Source organism: Sturnus vulgaris, chromosome 15, assembly GCF_052056855.1.
Source record: "Sturnus vulgaris isolate bStuVul1 chromosome 15, bStuVul1.hap1, whole genome shotgun sequence".
In the NCBI taxonomy this organism is placed as follows: domain Eukaryota; kingdom Metazoa; phylum Chordata; class Aves; order Passeriformes; family Sturnidae; genus Sturnus; species Sturnus vulgaris.
Genome location: NC_142257.1, coordinates 4,147,644 through 4,166,700, shown reverse-complemented (window position 1 = coordinate 4,166,700; position 19,057 = coordinate 4,147,644). Strand labels below are relative to the sequence as shown.

The 19,057-nt window shown below is 41.5% G+C and overlaps 1 protein-coding gene across 8 annotated transcripts in view; it reads right to left on the bottom strand.

Annotated features, from left to right (window-relative positions):
- Positions 1-19,057, bottom strand: part of EBF1 (EBF transcription factor 1) — a 268,313-nt gene that overhangs the window by 60,143 nt on the left and 189,113 nt on the right. For 4 of the 8 annotated variants that reach the window (XM_088173961.1, XM_088173959.1, XM_088173963.1 and 1 more), the window contains exons 9-10: positions 8,452-8,585; positions 659-785 (exon numbers count right to left, since the gene is read on the bottom strand). In XM_088173961.1, coding sequence (XP_088030087.1) covers positions 659-785; positions 8,452-8,585 — 261 coding nt within the window. The remainder of the gene's footprint in view (positions 1-658; positions 786-8,451; positions 8,586-19,057) is intronic. The other 4 variants (XM_088173962.1, XM_088173960.1, XM_014875921.2 and 1 more) reach the window with 1 other exon arrangement.

Below are 19,057 nucleotides of genomic sequence, written 5' to 3'. Positions count from 1 at the left end.
TTCCCAGGCCATTCTTTTAACTACTGAGAGTGGTTTGACACTGACAGCACCTGCAATGTCCCAGAGTGGGGTTTTTTTTGTTAGTAATTCTGAGTAATCTGGAGACCAAATCACTCAACTTAGTGGTCTCCAGTGTGGGAGACCACCCCAAAGCACACTGAAGGTTGCTGTGTCTGCAGCCCTGACAGGGCTGAGAGCAACCTGGGCTCCCTGGAAGCCAGAGACAAGTGAGTTATGGTGAGATGGGCTGGCAAACAGGCTTTGAACCCTTGCAAGTCTTGCTGGACAACATGAGACGGAGATGTTCAGCAGGATCCTTCTCAAGGCAGGTTTGTGTGTCTGGCTCCTTGTGCTTGCACTCTTCCTCTGTTTGTTTAAGTACTGGAGTATCTGTTTCCCTCCTTCCTCTCCCCTCCTGGGTAAAGAGATGTCCCATTGCGAGGACAAACAAGCAAACAAAAATCCCACCCTGGTATGTTTTCACATTCATCCCTACAGTCACCCAGTTCTGACTCCAACCTCAAACTGGTGCCTTCAGTGACATCCTCAGCCAAAGTAATAAGATACAGCACAGCTCTTAATGACAAAAGCAGAAGCCTTAGCAAGTGTGATATATTGCCTGCCCTATTTTTCCCCCTTACATTTAGAGCATCCATACCTGTGTAAATGAATCTTCCAGGCGTTCCCTTGCAAAACTGCTTAGACTTGTAGGACAATGTGACTTCTACAACCCCTGGGATATGTCGGGGAGGCGTCTGTACACGGATGGCATGAGGAGTAATCAGCTAGAGAAAACATTGGGAAGGGAGAAGAAAGAGACAAAAAAAGCACTGTTAGATGCTGAACACTTCTTTAATAACACTTTCAGATCACAGTAAACAAGCTTTGAAACATGCAATTAACCTGTCAATGTTTGAATACAGTCTTGATGTCACCCACACAAAAGCCAGTGACCACAATATTTACAATCATTCTTGTAACAACATTATTGCTGTTTTCATACATGCCAGGCACTTACTTCCTAATACAAGCATCAGCCCTGGTTTAATGCAATAACTCCAGCCTAGAGCAGCAGGACTCCCATGTTTGCTCAGATGAATTCTGGGGTCATGACAGTGTCCAACAAATTAGATTCATAAATGGCACATGATTACACATGTGAACATGGCACAGCACAAGTCCAAGGTTTTAAATACTCCAGTCCCCAGCTGACATCTGTACACTGGAAAAGCACCCTGTGTTGCTGTTTAAATTTTCTGTTCATTTTGTGGAGGTGTAACTGATTCTTGCAGAATGCAAATCTTGGCTTCTAAAGGACGCTGGATCTTTCCTTCAAAATTATGAGAGCACTCAAAAATGATGTACCAAAGAAAACCATCTAACCATCACTTCCAGTCTGCCTTCACTGCAATGACTGACACACATCTGAGAGGGCTTCCAGTGTGGATTTACACAGAAATAAGTAGATAAACTTGACTTTCTTTTTATTGAAGCAGGGGATTCTAATCCTCTTTGCACAAAGGCAGGGGCGGGTCAGTGTTGCACTTTCCAGGCTCTAGACCATTTCTGCTTTTTCAGGATTCTGCACTGGATTTAAAATGTGAAATTATTAGCAGAGCCATCTAGGAGTTCACTAATTCATAGCAGATTAACTCAAATCTCTGCTGCTCTCAGAAACTACAGCATTGTCTTCCCCATCAGCAAAACATCCTCTTCTCCCCATTGTGCCCTCTCAGGAAAAACAGTAAAAAGAGGTACAGAGACAAGGTGAAATGATTGTGTCCAACAACCAAGACACAGCTCTGGCACATGGATAATCCTTCTCTGCCCGTGGCACATTAATGCACCTCTAGAGAGGCAAATAAAACCAAGACCATAACCTGTCTTGACAGTGAGCAAAGTGTGAGCACCCCATGCAGTCAAGTGCTCTATGCTCTTGGTTGAATGTCCTGGATCAAGGAATAAATTACAGTAGGTTTTTGTTGTTTTTTTTTAAATAAAAAGCTTACTTTGTTCTTATTTTTACTAGGAACCAAATGTTTCAGCATTGTACTACGGCCCTACCAAAAAACCCAGACTTTTATCCAGTTCTTTGTTTAGGGCACAGGACTAAAAAAGAGCACAGAAGGAGAGTAATATCTGTCTGAGAGCCATCTGTGCTACAGAGGGAAATGGCACACACAGTAGGGAGCTCTCCATACTTAAAATAAGAAAATTAATATTAAATCAAGTTGAACGTCAAAACTGAAACTACCAGCATCAAATGCTCCAAAAGCTATTCAGATCCACAGAAGTCAGAAGCCACATGTCATTTTAGAAATTATCATGTAGGGGTTGATGTCTTCTTGTCTGGGAGCTCCAAAAGTATGTTTTCAGGCTCTGCTTTGGAATCATGTGGTTTAGAAATTCACTTACTTTTAAAAGAAACCTGCCTTTTTTTTCTAAATTGCTCATTCTATCAATCTGGGGGGGGAAAAAGAAAAATTAAAACAAAAACCAAAACCAAACCCCAAACTTCCAAGGAATGCTTTTATTTAAACAGAGTCTTATAGTTGAGCTGACCAAAGCCTCAAAGCCGAGGCCAATCCTCTCCATGCCCTAAAAAGCCAGCAGAGAGAGGCAGAAGGCAGTGCCAAGCAGCAATTGATTTCTAGTGCTTCAGACACCTCTCACATAGGGATGAGCCTCTCCCTGGAAGCTTCGACCCTTCCCCACTGAACCAACACGACAAGTTTAGACTATTTGCTCAACTGTTAAGCAGCCAAACATAACTGAGATAAATCCCATTCTCGAGTGGTTCTGGTTAACTGGGTGAACTGGCAACATGAGAAAAAAATGATGACATTTTTTGGGGGAAATATTTGTAAAAACAGCCAAGGATTTTAGTAGTAAAGGGTAACACGCTCATCTTACTACATCAGCATGAGCCTTGCATCCCTCACCCCCATTCTGGCATGAGCTATACAGGGAGCTTCTGGTTGTATCTTTGAATTTCCCAGCATTTACTGGTCTGTCACCACTTTAATGTTCTTTAAACATAATTTGTGGCATTTTCCAATACTCATCTTCCTTGGTTCCCAAGAAATGTCTGACCTATTTATGGTCCATTGTTACAGAGAGCTGGGGAGAGTTAAGCAAGTTTCCTGGTTTGTTCTCCACAAACAGTTTGGTTTTCCTTTGTGCTCTGAAGTAAATAAGTTTAACTGCGTTTAAAACCACAAATATACAATAATGTCGCCCACACATTCCCCAAGGGTGAACATTATGTCTGAAGTCCTATGGTTTAGGACACTCAGGATGTATTTTATTCCTCTCTTCCCTACAACTAAAGCTTGGGAGGTATACCAGGAGAATACATGTGCCTTTTCCTTTTGCTTTTTCTCCATCACATCTGTCATTGACCACTGGCAGGGATTCAGTGCTGAGCCTTTGTTCTGGGCCAGCCTTCAGGTCTCCTGCACACAGAGGGAACTGCCCAGCTTGGTTACACACCAGGAGTTCCTACATTGCTGCTCTAGCACGAGATTGGCATTAAGGGACAAAAAAATGTTCCCTTGCACATCAGAACCTCCCACCTTGGGTCTCAAATTCTGATTCCCCAGCTCTGCCAGGATCTGCTATGGACTGGAAGCAGCACCCCAAATTGTCCTGACTCTGTTTTGCAATCCAAGTGACCCGACTGGTGCTGTACCTCTCTGGGCAGCCCAAGCCCACCCATAGCAAAAGCAGATCTGCCCCTGCCTCCCATAAGTCCAGGATTATGAGATGCTTTCCTGTCTACACTGTCAGCCTGGGGCCTGATGTTGGGAACCAACTCCACACTGACATAGCCTTTTCTCCTTTCACACTGACATAGCCTGTTCCTTCTTCAGGGCACAATCTGCCTCATATTCACATGCAAAGCATCTGGAAGAGGTGAGCTGTTACCATCCAGGGATATTAAAAGTAAAGACACCACCTCTGGATGCCTCTGAGCCCCAAACAGCTGGAGACTGGTAAAGAGTTTTGGGGAAGCATCACAACACGATCACCCTGTTGTTTTTAGGCATCTGTCCTTGCCCAGTGACAAACACAGGACACTGAGGTGGATGAGCTCCCTTTGTGACCAGCAGGGCCAGTTGTGCATCCTCAGCTGGGAACTCTTGGATGAACAGACACCACAACAAGAATAGCAACGACCTGCCAAGAACCAAGAATCCCTAAATATGACTTATGCCCCTTTCTGAATATCTTTTTTTAAATGTAAATCTTGAGCAAGGCATTAACCTGTGGTTTGGACGTGAACCCAGCAGACAAAATCCCAGATCCATCTTCCTCCTCCATTCCAGCATTTAGCAAATTGAGAAACGGAGCTGGACATAAAATTAGTAACTGGACCTTTCTCCCAAGGGATTTTCAAGTGATTTGGCCCGATACTTAGCAACTGCATTTGCTGTTTGGTATAAATTCTTACATGTCAGCTGGGACATGCAGAGGGTTGCACTAAAACCTGAATTAGGGATCTTCTGAATGGTGGGCGGTGCCTGGCCTTCAAAATCCAAAACACATTTGGGCTGAGTGTGTACAACAAGCCTCTTTCTGTGGTTTGCTAATATATTCTAGGCATTCTTGTGTGATACAGCATCATTTCACACTCTTCAGTGTGCCAGGTTACTTTCTTTTTTTAAAAATGACATTTTATAAGGAGATGTCATTAATCTGAGTCACTAGTTTATTTTTGCATGCTTGAGCTCTGGTTTGTGGTTAGGGAAATGGTGACAATCAGTCATAAATTTGACTTTGACTCTGTGTGAAGAGGACCATTAGAACAGGAATGAAGAAAAATCCCACCAACTGAAGGTAATGACAGCTTTCAGTGAGAACAGAACCCTTAAGGCACCTATATTTTAAAAAACGACCAATGACTTTGCATGCCTCAATTCTGGGCATCCAGATGCTGCTTAATAAGCCTTGGTTTGCAAAAAGAGGGTGCCTACTCATTTTTTAAAAATGAGTCAGAGCTCCAAAATAAGCACTCAAAACCAGAGACTTCCAAAATCAATAACAAACATAAAAAGCAAAATAACAAACTGTGTCACAGAATTTGATTCAGCAGCAGTCAAAAAAAAAAAAAAAAAGATACACAAAAAAACCACCAAACCAAAAAATCATCCTCTGTTTTTTGTGCTGTACAAAGGTAAAAAAAAAAAAAAAGATGTTTCAGTGCTTCATCTTTTCTTAATATAAAAGAAAAAGAAGTTGTTTCCAGCTGACTCTGTACAGCTGCAGGAATGTTCTTGGCAGGAAAATGTTTGAAGAAATAGTTCGTTTTAAGCAAATATTGTGGAATATTTATAAGAAACTAATTTTGTCTTCACAATCATGTATTTGCCTGCAACTCGACTCTCAGAGTCTCAGCACCCCAACAGCAGAGAGAAACAAGGAAGGTTCCTTATCAGCAGCACTGATTTGGAATATTTGTGACCATGCAGGGACCCAGAACCTGGGTTTTTTTTGGGGTGAAACCCCCAAATTCCAGCTCTGTGTGTGTGTGCACTGCACAAAGAGGCAGCAGGGCCTGTCTGGCACACAGAATGTTTGCTGGGAGGGTCTGAGCACATCCAGCATGTGCACACAACAGACCAGAGCTGTTTGTTTGGTGGTTACGAAAGTCCCTTGGAAAAAAAAAAAAAAAAGGCATTAGATGGCCCATTCTGCTGTATTCTAAAAATACCAAGGGCTTTTAAAGTCATTTTTATAAAGTAATATGGGAGGTAAGGATTAATTGAACCTACTGGCTTAGGGTATCTGCATTTCTGCTCAAAATTAATGTGACAAATTAAGTTTTTATTTAGTTCTCCCTGGCTGAGAAAGGTTGCAATTATGTTAGAGTGTTTACAGCTAAAATATATGTTTAAATAATAAATATGTGTTTCAGAAACCATTTTAAACCTCCTTTTTTAACACAGTCAACTCCATTTCAAGCATATAAATATTTCAATTACAAAACTTGAATACACGTAAAATAAATTAAAAATATATTATTTACATTTCAAATTATTTATAACATGCTGCTTGACAGCAAAAAAAATTCACTCTTATAAAGAAGTTGTTGGTTTTTTTTTTTTTGGCTCTTAACTTTACTTCTGAATTAGGGTGGGATTTATATTTTAAATATCCATGCAGCTCAGGTATTTACATGGATTTTGCTATAATGAAGTCTGAGTAATATAGGACCTTTATGATAATTATCTTCACAGCACCTCTCCAAAGAAGGTGACTAATCTTATTACTGTTTTAGAGAAAGGGAATTGAACTTTAAGTAGATTACACGATTTGCCCAAGGTCCCATGCAAAGTCTGTAGCAAAATGATGCTTAATTTCAATATTAGACTTCATCTCCCAAACCACCTGCAATTATAGCTGAACCTGAAGCTGGAAAAATCCACATGAAAATGCTCTGCAAGACTCTTTCTTTAGTCTGCCTATCTGGTTTTGTTTGGGATTTTCTGAAGCCCAGTTAAAATTATGTTTTCTTTGGATCCATGAAACAACAGGCTGAACTTTAAAATTTGTCCAGAATTCAATGACAAAATAACCTGGCCAAGTTTGCTCATAACTGGGCCTTACTGGCAACTTGGGATGAGCCTGCTCCAGTTTTGTAATGGACTCAGATTCAGAGGATTGACAGTTCAATTTTATACTCTATTAAAATAAAACAAAAATATTCTTCTTGGGTACTGAAAATGCCTTAGACATTTTTAGAAATGGGAAGGCAAATGAAAGAACTTATTTTGTACTTCATAGGTGGCTTGTATGTGTAATTTGAATTATTTATAGATCACTATTATTTAGGGATCACTCAGACAGCTCGTGCATTTCTGCACTTGTTTACCATGTTTGTCTGCTTCTTTTAAAAGAATGTTCTTTTCTCCTATATGATTTTTGACTGCTCTCATAGGTTATGAAATGAGAAACAGTTCTGTAAGAGAGAGGCAGTGAAAGAGTTTTCCTCAACACCAGCTTGCATTGCAGCATTCCCAGACAACAGACTGGCTTTGGTCTGGACCCCCTCTAACATTATTAATTCCATGACAAGGCCTTGCAACCATCAGCAACAATGTTTTGACCAGCACTCAGTCTCCTGAGATTAGAAATTGACAATTAATGGCTTCCACTAATAAATAGAATGAAGATTTATAATGAAAGATCCAATTCCGCAGCACCAAAATCGGAGCACTTTCCTCCCAGCCCCTTCACCTTTCCCTGTTAAACGTCTGCAGCCATAAAGGCTTCAATACTAACACACAAAATGCTTACACTGGGCCCAGGGGGCACTTTCATGATCACATAAGGGCTTCAGAATAGGGCTCATTTACTATCTCTCCTTTTCTGGAATGCCCTTTCATCCACACTTGTCCTCAAGTGGAAGGATGAGAGAGCGAGAGAGAGAACAGTGAAGGACATTAGAGAATACTCTTCACATGGAAAAAATGCTGCCATATGTGCAATGGAATCAGTAGGGGGAATGTGATGGATATAAATTAAGCTATAGTGTTGATTTAAGATTTAAAGGTAAAGCATCAGAACATTCTCTCACCATTGGGAAGTGCTGCACAAATATTTCAGGGAGGTTGGGGGCTTTTTCAGTATTAAGATAATGAAAATGACAATTTCTTATTAAACCTCAGAAATGCTTTTGGAGAGCCCTAAGTTCAAAACACAAACCTTTCCTTGGAGCTGTCCCCCTGTGCCAGTGGGGGAACTCTGCCATGGTTTCTCCAACCCTGGCCATGGCCATTGGGCTGATGCTGCCTAGGTTTTAACTTGCCACAGGTTTGGGGGGAATGTCAGGCTCCATGATTAATTATGTGCTGGGAAAAGACAGGATTTAAGGAGTTGGGAGGAATAACAACAGTAAAAAAGTGGATAAGAAACAAGGAAAGGGTTCCTGAGAAACCACAAGGGCCCCTGCTCTGTGTGAAGAGTCCACTGTGGACACAACAGGGTGCATCTGGCTGCTGCTATGAAAATGATATTTACACCAAGTATCCCAACTTTAGGGATATGCTGTTCAGAGGTGCTGAGTTTCTGCAATCTCCACCTCACTGAGCTGCAGCTACCAGCAGCCAGTTTCCCTGGAAAGTGGGATCACCTCAATGTTAGTTTCCTGTGGGCCCTTAGCTATTGTAGTGCTAAAGGCAGAATTATTCACACAGGCCTTTATCCTCCCCTTTCCTTGAAATAAAACCCACTGAGCTAAATTCTGGGCCAGCAAGAGGAGATGCAAATCCCCCTGGCTATAATGGATTCCTGCCACAGGTAAATTTGACTAATTATTTTCATAAAACTGAGGGAGGCAAGGATTTGTGTGTCGACATTTGTTGCTGATTTAGCATCTGGCCCAGAGAAAGGCCAGGCTGGCTACAAGGAGACAAAGCTATTAGACATTAGCGTTCAGACAACACCTACCTCACTCCAAACCAGCATGGTGCCGAATATGACCTGTAACCCATCAAAGAAATTGTCTCCTATGATGATGACAGTGGCACCTCCTGTAGTCCATCCTTCACTTGGACTGATGGCTTTGATACATGGTGTAGCTGCTTTTCAACACACATGAAAAAGAGAAGTATTCTGCTGTTAGAACTGGATTTTAATGATAGAAGACGTGAGAAAAATAAAATAAAAGGAGCTTTCATTTTCCCCCCTTACTAACACAAAGATTTCAGCAATCAACGTTCATTGTAGTACACATGCATGACCTCAAACTCTATCTTTGGAAGCATTTCTTTCCTTAATTAATTTCTGTTTGGTTTTATTATCTGCATTGAAAAAGAAAAATTTTAATCCTACATTAACAAAAAAATCACAGCATGATGGGCAGAGACCAATTGGAAATCAGGACACATCCCTTTTTTTATTGTATATGAAATGTGCAAGACCTAAGTTAATAAAACAATCTCCAGTAAACTTGCTTTATTATCCATCAGAACCCAAACTCACCAAGGAAACTCCCATAAATATTATGGAAAATATTGGCAAAATAAAAAAGGGTGTAACCCTCAGCATTTCTCTATTCTGCAATGAGATCCAGGTTGTTCAGTATTAAACCATCCTGCCTGATTAATGCTTTGGCTACTACAAAAAAAACCAACACCCCACAACCAAAAGCCACAGCTGCCATCCAGTCATTCCAGTTGTATTGCATCTACAGGATAAACAAGATGTGTGTGCAACATATTTTGCCATATCCATGGAATCTCACAGCCACTTTCTTGGCATTGTATCTACTCAGAGCCTCTGAGAGGATGTTGAAAACTCAAGTGATGCTCAAATCTTGGACTAAGAGCTTCTGGTTTAAGACTTTATAAGTAGAAGCAGCTCAAATATTGGTGGGCTGGGGCAGTATAAATATTCACATATTGATTCTCCTCCTCTGCAGCACTGGGAAACCTTGGAATTTAACTGTGCTGAAGCAACAGAAATAACATTACTGTAAAAATAGGCAGAAAACCCTGGGTAACTCTGCTGTGGAGGTCTCAGAGTGGTCACTTAGGTTGATGGAAAGAAGCAATTTCACCCAAGATGCCACCAACTTTTCCTTGCTGATCCAGCATGAGGTGAGAATATGGCATTAGTAACACTAGAGGATATTTTAAGTAAAGCAGGTACCTCAACAGTTTCATTACTCATGGAAAACAGGTTCAAGGAGCAGCACAACTCCACCAGCCAACCTCAGTGTTGGAAAGAATGATTCTTTCCTGTAGATATGAAGCCAGAGGGAAGAGGCTGCACTGCAAACTCAGGAATGGCTGCCACTGCCCAGTTTTAGGGTTGGTGGCATTTGGGTGTGAATTGCTTCTTGATGGAAAGGCTGATTGAGCTGTTAATTTGGTTTGTAACTTTGATTATTTGATGATGCACTCAAAGAAGAGCACTCAGGCACTTCCTCAGGTAAGGATTGACTAGGAAGATGGGGATATTAAAGCCACCCATGTGTTAGCACCACCCAGGATTAAACCCTTGCCCTCATGAGTTACTCAATGTGGCAGTGTAGTGAGTTACTTAATGAGGCACAACCCCTGTCCTAAATTCTAATTGCAAAGACAGAAAATTAATTCATTCATAGAAGCCTAATTCAAAATGCTCCAGACATCAAGTGCTAAAGAGACCCAGTGCATCTTTGTGATTCCTTAGTGAAGTTCTGGTTGGTTGGAGCTGATTGCAAGACTCAGTGTGGCTGCTGGGAAGCTCCTTCCCCCAGCCCCTGGGCAGGGTGGGCAGGTAGGGAGCTGGGAAGCAGGAGGGGGCTGGAAAGGGAGCAGCTGAGTCACCCTGAGCAGAATTTCTGTGAGCACACCCCTGCTGGTGGCAGGCAGGGATGGAGAGCAAACAGACCCCGGCCCTACCTACAAAAGGTTGCAAGTGTCAGGCACAAACTTTTCCACTACTTAAGCTGTTGGGGATGCCAGCTCCAGGGAAAAACACAAACAGGCAGAAAAAAAAAAAATCTTTTTTTTGAGACAAACTTGGCAGAGTACAGCCATTAACTTTTACATGAGCTAACAAAAGAAACATCCTGACATTACCGTCACGAAAACGTAGCGCGCACACAGAAGTAACTTCAATATGTTTAATTTGGATTCAAGTTACTTGCATAAAACTGTGCAGAAAAACCACTGTGATGTCCAAAAGCAAATGCTTTTCCTTCAGCCAAGCTCACAGCAACAGATTTACAGTGAAAGCAGTTTTTCAAAATGCCATCTAGCCCTTTCACAGAATCGAACTTTTTCCTAAATAAAAATTAAAATTACTTCCAAATTACACCCTTTCCAGTATTCCCAGTTGATTGTGGACACATACCCCCACAATAAAACCCAGAGATAATCAGTTTCCCATGTGTCAGAGAATGAGCTACTTTCTTAAAGACTACAAGCAACATTTCTTTTCCTAAATACCATTGAATAAAAACTATTTGAGACCATAAGCCATTAACAGAAAACATATGCAGGCTCTGCTGAAAGGGCTGTCAAGCACTGGAAGAGGCTGCCCAGAGAAGTGGTTGAGTCACCATCCCTGGAGGTATTTAAAAGCCATGTAGATGTGGCACTTGGGGACATGGTTTAGTGGTGGGCTTGGCAGTGCTGGGTTTACAGTTGGACTCAATCTTAGAGGTTTTTTCCAACATAAATGACTCTACAATTGAAAATTATAGATTCAAGTAATCTTTAAAATGAATGCAAGATACTCTTGTGGAGTTACAGGACTCCACAAAAAAATTTCTTGCTCTTTATGTTGTGATGTTCTTTGTATTCCCTACGTTGCACTCAGAGGTTCAAGTTGCTGCCCTGTCTGTGCTGCCTCATGTATTTGATTCTAATATTTTATAAATGCATTTTCTTCATATCAAAAGTGTGCCAAGTCCCATCCATGGCAGCCAGGGGGACTGATGCAGACACTGAGGTTTCTTTGCTGAACTGGGGCTGTGAGCTCTTCACTGGGACACTCTCACCTGCAAAGCCACTGTGACTAATGGCACATGTTATTTTATTTAAATATGTAGAAATTGTGCTGAATCAGTGCCTCATCAAACCTGCTGGCAGTAGCCCAGGACATCTCCTCTGAGCATAAAAAGTCAGGACTTGGTGGTCTAATAAACAGGGCAGGGTGGTGCCATTTTCAGGCACAGCCTGCCATGGAGCAAGAGCACTGAGCACTTCCAAAAGATTTCAGGGCGTTATTTTCCCATGCCACAAAAACCAGAGGGACTCCTCAGCTTTCCCCACATAACTTCTCTTATTTTAAAGTGCAAGTAAAGGTTGGAAGAGCTGCAGGAGGTGCTGCCCAGCCAGGGAAGTGGCCCTGCAGGGCTGCATCCCAAGGCAGACGTGCTGGGGGAGGCATCCAGACTGCTACCTGTTTTTGAGGGCACAAAACATGTTTATACAATGACATATTTGCAACAACCAGTGTCATTCAGGACGCTGGTCTGTCTAAAACTTTGTCCTTCTCAGGCCCTTTGCTTGGAGCACCAAGGAGGATGGAATTGGGTCTCGTTTGCAGCATCACCACAGGTAACACTGGGAGGGGGGCAAGGCAGTGACCTCAGCTCTATTTATGCCCCTGGTACAAATGTCTGGCCAGCTCAGGCCCTCAGCTCTTCATACTTCTGCTCTTAATCACTTGGCAACTTTCAAAGCACTGTCTGGAAGGTGTTTACTTCTGTGCAACCCTAGGAAAACAGAGCTAGGGAGAATAATCTTTTCACTGGAGGCCTTGATTTTCCTACATTTTGTTTTGGTCAGAAGACAAACCAAAATACAGAACTTTTTTTTTTTTTTTTTTTTTTCAGCAAATGAAGTTCCAGAATATCTATCTGGAATTAACTATAACACTTTTCAATACCTCCAAGAAAAACAAAATGTTTTGTTTCAAAATATTATCACTTTTCATGCCCTTCTGTAACCCCAAAGCAACATTTCGGAAACGGTGTTTTTAAAACAAATAGAATAAAAGGTTACATAAAATTTAGCTTTTTCTGTAGAAAAAGAGTTTTTAGTCAAAGTCTGGTGCTTCACTGATAACAAAATACAATGAAGGACTTTAGACCAGTCCTAATCATGGCAGTGAAGTGTACATGATAGATAACATGAACAGACTTTAAGTCCAGGGAAGAATTATAACACAAAAAAGACTACTTGTTCATCCCTATATATATGAACTTTTCTGTTGTTGAATGAACAGCTGGAAGCCAACTACAATAAGAACCAAAAGAATTTGGTAGCCCAGCTATCAGACAGGATTTTCAGACTCTTTGGCGTGAGTGTGCCACATTTGTTGTGGTTTTTTCAGAACAGCTGGGCTGAGGGAAAACCAAACATCCCCTTCCAGCTGCAGCAGGACCTTACAGCTCCTGGCTGAAGGGGATGGGGACACATCCTCCACCTGCAGAAAAGGCCTAATTGTTATGAGCCTTAATGAGCTGTTCCCCATCTTTGCACAATATCAGGGCAAGTCAGTGCCCACCTCTGGCACATCCCATGGTGTTGCAAGCTCAGATAGAGATGTCAGAGGCTGCTCTGCAATCCCAAACTTACTGAGGCCAATGGGAATCCTGCCACTAACTTCAAAGCTAAGGGCTCCATCAATAAATGTTAAGGATTTATGAGCAAAAACCTTAATGGCTCCAAGGAAAACAACATTCTTATGAAATCTTCATTTTTCTCAAAGTACACTTTGTTGAAACCTTATCACCTCCCATACAAAGGATGGCAGGTACCAACTCCAGCACATGGGGAGCAAAAAAAGGAAAAGTTTTTTGTTGTGTGCCGGTGTGTTCCTGTGTTCCCACACTTCCCAGCTACTGATATACAGGGATTTTTCTTCCCTCAAACTGTGACAATAAAATGATTACCCCGCCACAGTTTAGCATAATGGTTCAGAAATGCTCATGGCATATTGCAGAGTTAAAGTGGAAATTATTAGGTAGCTCTTCTTTGTTATAATAATGATCACTCCACAAATAAAAGCTCTTCTCCCAAAGGTACTGCAAGGCACAAAATGCTAATTCTGAAGATTATGTGCGCGCTTTTATTAAATATTACTCTGCCCTGTCTGTTTGAGGGCTTCACTGCTCTGATTGTTTTATGAGTGCCATGTTAATGTCAGCCCCATCTTGCTAGCAGCAGGCACACATTTTAGCTTTTGTATGAGAGTTGATCAAAGGCCACGTGCTGAGGGAATTGCTGAGAAAACACGGACAAGCGATAAAAATCTAACAGATTAATTGGTTTAAATTTCATTTCAGGGCGTTGAACTTTGGCTCAGGACACAAGTACTACACTACCAGTCAGGGCCTAATTACCACATTTCCAATTTGCCTCTGAACAATGCTTGGCAGAGAGAATAATAACAGTACTAATAATACTAATAACAATAATAATAATAACTAAACAAGAGCAATAACGTCTCCTCTCAGTTTCTTGTACACGTTTAACAACTAACTTTGTGTGCAGGCAATTGCAGGAGGAAATTCCTCTCCCCCACACCACCACCCACCTGCCTCCTGAGCATTTCTACCTGCCTCAAACAACACCTGATGACAGAAGAAATAACAGACGCCCTCAGGAGCATCTGAATTTACAGAATCAATAATCTCCCAACTCCAGCCCCTCACAAACACACACTGGACGTTTCATACTCTTAATTAGGGACCTGCATTTCTAAACAGAGATAGCTTTTTATCCTCTAACAGAAATGATCTGTTCCACTGATAGAAAACAGAGGCCGGAGGGAAAAAAACATATTTACCACAAAGTTTATGGGTGGCCTTGGAATAAGGGTTAATTGAGCTTGGAGGTAAATGTTCACTGAGGTGAATTAGTGGGATGCACAGCTATCAGCAGGGCTCTGGGACTGCTCCTATTTAGCTTCTGAAATGTATTTGCTCTATGATTAATATCCAGTTTGTGCTGGTGACTGTAAGAATGACCTCGCCTGCAGTTTTTATCATGAAGTGTGGTTTCATCCTCTATTATTCCATAGATGAGGCTCTGACAGCAGTTGCTGCATCACAACAGGAGTTTAAATGATAGGGCACATGCTTTTATTTTTCTTCTCTCTAAGAGTATTGTGACACGCAAGGAGAGTTGCATAAAGGCAGTTAAAACTGGGAATTAAGAGGAACAAGGAATTTATGTCTCATCTTAGAGGAAGTACTGAAAATATCTGGAATTTAATTTAATTTTCCTTTTTTTTTCCTTGGGTAAAACCTAATTCCAGGCTAAATAAATAAATGAGCCACAGATTAACCCACAGTTTATGGGTCTGATCCTGCAACCCATTAAATGCTTTCGCCAAACGACTGATTTTTCAGAATATCAACACAGATCAGTTTTAAACATTTAAAACCATAACTTATGGAAGTTGTGATTCAACAAACTACTCGAGTAAGTGCTTAAAAACCCCACTGAAGAAGTTGCAGGATAAGGAGTTCGATATTTTTAAGACAGTTGGGCAGTGCCCTGTGAAAAGCTCCCGAGAGCTGGGCAGTGGATACAGAACTGGAGCTCCCCATTTCACAACAGCCTTGGGCCACGTGTGGACCCCCCTGTGCAGGGCAGGGCTCACCCAGCCTCACACGAGGACCAGCAGCAGCACAGCCAACACGGCAATGCCAACACCCTGGCCTCAGGACTCAGCACTAATTCTGGGAATTTTTCCAATTTAAAATAATCAGCCAATTTTTTTTGAGGGGTTGAGCTGGGCTGTTTTGTTCAAGACAGGGGGATTGTTTGGGTTTTGGGTGGTTTTGCTTTCCCCTAAATAATATCCTCATTCCTAACAAGTGAGACTTGTCAGGCTGCTCACTACTCTGAGCATGCTGAAAGGGTGAACCCTAAAAATTCTGTCTGCCCATTCCAGCCTGGTTTGGGTGGCACTGCTGGGGTTGCATCCAGCACAGGCAGTTTATGAAACCAGCCTGGACTGGGGAAAAGTCCTCAAGACCAGCCCAAAAGGTTAGTCACGGACTCTTCAGGGAAAGGGAATGTGGCAGAGCTTTTATGTATTTTACTGGAGCATTAAATCTTCGCTCTTAAGCTAAACAATGTGTTTGCTGCTTATCTCGGTGAAGTGATGATCTTCCTGCCTTCCTTTTGCGTATCGAGCCGGCTCTGTCTCCCATTCTCTGCTGACAATGAGCAGCTGCTGTGCAGGAAACAGGGCAGCAGAGGTTTCCCTCTGGAGCAGATAACTCACACAGCTTTGTGCGACACAGGCACGAGGAGGTGATGCCCTGCTGCCCCCTCCCAGCCCTCTCCTTTGCTCCTCGATATTTGGGGGTTTTTTAGCATATGCAAGCCTTAAAGATTACAGCACCCTGCCAAAAATGGCAACCTCCTCCTGGTCCTTTGTGACATCTGCACTGGGTGAAATCACTGAACCAAAAATACACCGTGCAATCCCTCCAGCTTGGGGGAAGGGAAGAGAAGGGAAGGAAGGCTGCATTTCTGTTTTCCAATAGTGAAATGAAAGGTCTTGCCTGTGATTTTCTGCTGAACATTTTGGATGCACGGTTCCCATTAATGGGAAATGAAAATGTAAATTACCTGGGATAATATTCCACCTACAATCAATACTTAAGCCAGTGTTTCTCTTTTATCCTTGCTGATGCCTCAGCTAGCAAAGTTACATTTCACGGAGTCCTCTGTGTTTCTCTTTCCTTAATGATTTCCAAAGCTCTCAGTTGTTGATCAGTGCCTGAAAAATGACTGCATGGAAAAAAAAGGCAATCCAGAATAATGAGAGACCTGTTACAAAAAAAAATCTGCTCTGTATTTTACTTACAACATTTCCATAAAATAGTAATTTAGTTATCTCTGTATTATTGCAAGAAATGTATTTTCATTCATTCTCTTAAACCCTTTCACATCACAGAGGAAGTTCTGGGAGTTTCTTTGCTATTCTGGGTTATTTTTTTGTTTTACTTTAGGAGCTACCTCCTAGTTTCCAAAAATTAATAAAACAGTCAGAGTCCCTAGTATCTCCCTGCAAGTCAGTAAAACTTGACCTCCAAAGAAAGGTTTGTCATATTTGTTTGGCAAATAATAAATTCCCCAAGAAAAATGCAATGTTACAAACTCACTTAAAATTATGTAAAGTTAAATATATAGGTTCAGTCTAAACATTAATATATATATATATAACCAATACATGTATTCTTCTTGAAAAAGATATCTGCACTCTCTCTAAATATATATAAATATATATATGTGTACTTCAAGAAGCCTAATAATTTTATTGTCAATTTTTTTGATGTGCTACTCTGATTTTTTTTATTCCTAGGAAATTCTGAGCTGGCTTTAAGCTCTAATTTTTGCATCCATTATTTTTGCCCCAGAATTTCAGGACTTTCATTTTGAAAAGTAAGAATGAAGGATCTGCTGTGGGAGGCTTTAGCCAAACGTTGCCTAATCTAGTGCAGCCCCTCAGCTCCAGCATTCCCTGTGCTCTTGAGCAGCTCAGGTGCACAGGGATGCACAGACTGCACAGACATCCAGGAATATTGCACAGGTCCTTTCAAATCTTGGCAGCACCTCCAGCTCCACAACTGGGGATGTGTTTGCTCAGACCCCAACACCAAAGCAGTGACTGCTCTGCTCCCCCAGGGATGCACAAACATATTTTGACCCCCAAGTGAGATAAATGTTTTACCATGAGCCTCCAAGTTATTGCACCTCTATTCCTTCACCCCTTCCTCCACCCCATGCTGTCACTTGCAGAGGCACAGGAACAGTGTGTGAAAGCCAAAGGCAATAAACACCATGTGGGGGACTGAGGTGTGACACATGGGTGGAATTGTTGTATCTGAGTATGAGCTCTAAAATTTGGTTAATAGAGCAGTGAAAAATAATTGTATCTGCCTTTCCCATTTCAATTTCAATGGCTTTCCACCATCAACTTCCCTTATGAAGTTATGGAGCCCAGCTAAGTCACTATGATTATTTTAAACAATAGGCATTTCCAGAAAGGAGACTGCAGCTGGTTAAGTGCACTGAAGTTTAAAAATAGTAGTACTGATGCAATTTCTGGGTGAGGATGGAGGCAACCTTGCAAATGGAAACCCAAAATGTGTACTATAAATCAGCCCTAAAAGTTTCTCAAAACAAACATCACTGCATAGTGTGCATACTCCAAAACATACTTAATTTAACTGACTGGTGTCTCATGATCCAACAAAGAATTTTCTATTTGTTAAATGTTAACCCTGTGCTTTACTGCTTTACTGAACCCCAATCTAACAGAAGGGCAGGTGGGTACAATTTCCAGATTCCTAGTTTGTTTTCCCACCAACCCTGGTCCCATTTCCTCATTTTCATTTTCCATCAGTACTTTAAAACAGTTAATCCCTCATAGTAAATCTCCCCAGAGTCAGAACACAGGACAAGATAAAATCCTGTAAGGTGCAACAGGCTCAGCATCCAGAGCACAACAGGGCTGAGCCTTGATGCTCCAACATCCACTGGTGCATTATGGCCACACTGGCAAGGTTTAGTGATATCCAGAAACTATTCCAGATGAAACATTGAGTTCAATCTAAATCTAAATTCTCACTGCCAAAATAAATACTAGAATCAATTAAATTTTTATGACATCTTTTGCTATCACAAAGAAAAAAACCAGAACCTCACATCCCTCAAATTAACCCCCCCTGCTACATTACATAGCATAACCATCAGAAATTTACCTGAGATGGATTCTACAGGAAACATAGAATTTATTTTCCTGATAAAAAGAAGATACAACTAGCATTAATTTTTAGCTGGGGTCTCTTTGTTCAGCAGAATTGAGAAAGTCTGCCCACAACAGAGAGCTTGCAGTCATCATCTTTCAGAAACAAGAACAACCCGTGCAGAAACACAAAGCAGTTCTGCCAGGGACAGGGAGTGCCTGTAATCCAGTTTCTTCAAGGGAAATTCAAGTACCCTAAGAGTTCTTATTCCTCATCTGATTTCTCTCACAAATCACAGGCTCTCTAATGCAATTTTCTGGAGTCTGAGAATCATAAAGTCAAATATGAACAAGTCTAGTGGAAAATCTGTGACGCTAATCTTGGCCTACGTTGTACTTTTAACAGGCACTGAATTTGTGCACCGGATTATCCAGATGGCCATACAGGAATCACCCTGATAGGATTAAACCTTTGTGCTGAACTCTGCTCCATCTGTTCTGGGAGGTTTGCCTTTGCTATCAGAATACGAATGCTCAGCCTGTGTCCAACACCACGACTGAAAGCACCACACACACACACACACACACGTGTGCATGTGCACACACAGCTCCCAGAGCCCTTGATTAGTAATGTGAGATGAAGTTACCCCGAAGTTTACAACTACAGAAACATATTGGTTTTATTACTCGTTTCAAGAACAAAGTGCGCTGTATCTAAATTCAAACAAAAGAGCATTTTTGTTGTTGTTCTGGGACTTGTTCAATTCATTAAACCATAATACTGCCATAAATTTATAGATGAAGGCATGACTAAACATAAAGCAGCAAGGCTCTTCATCTTTGA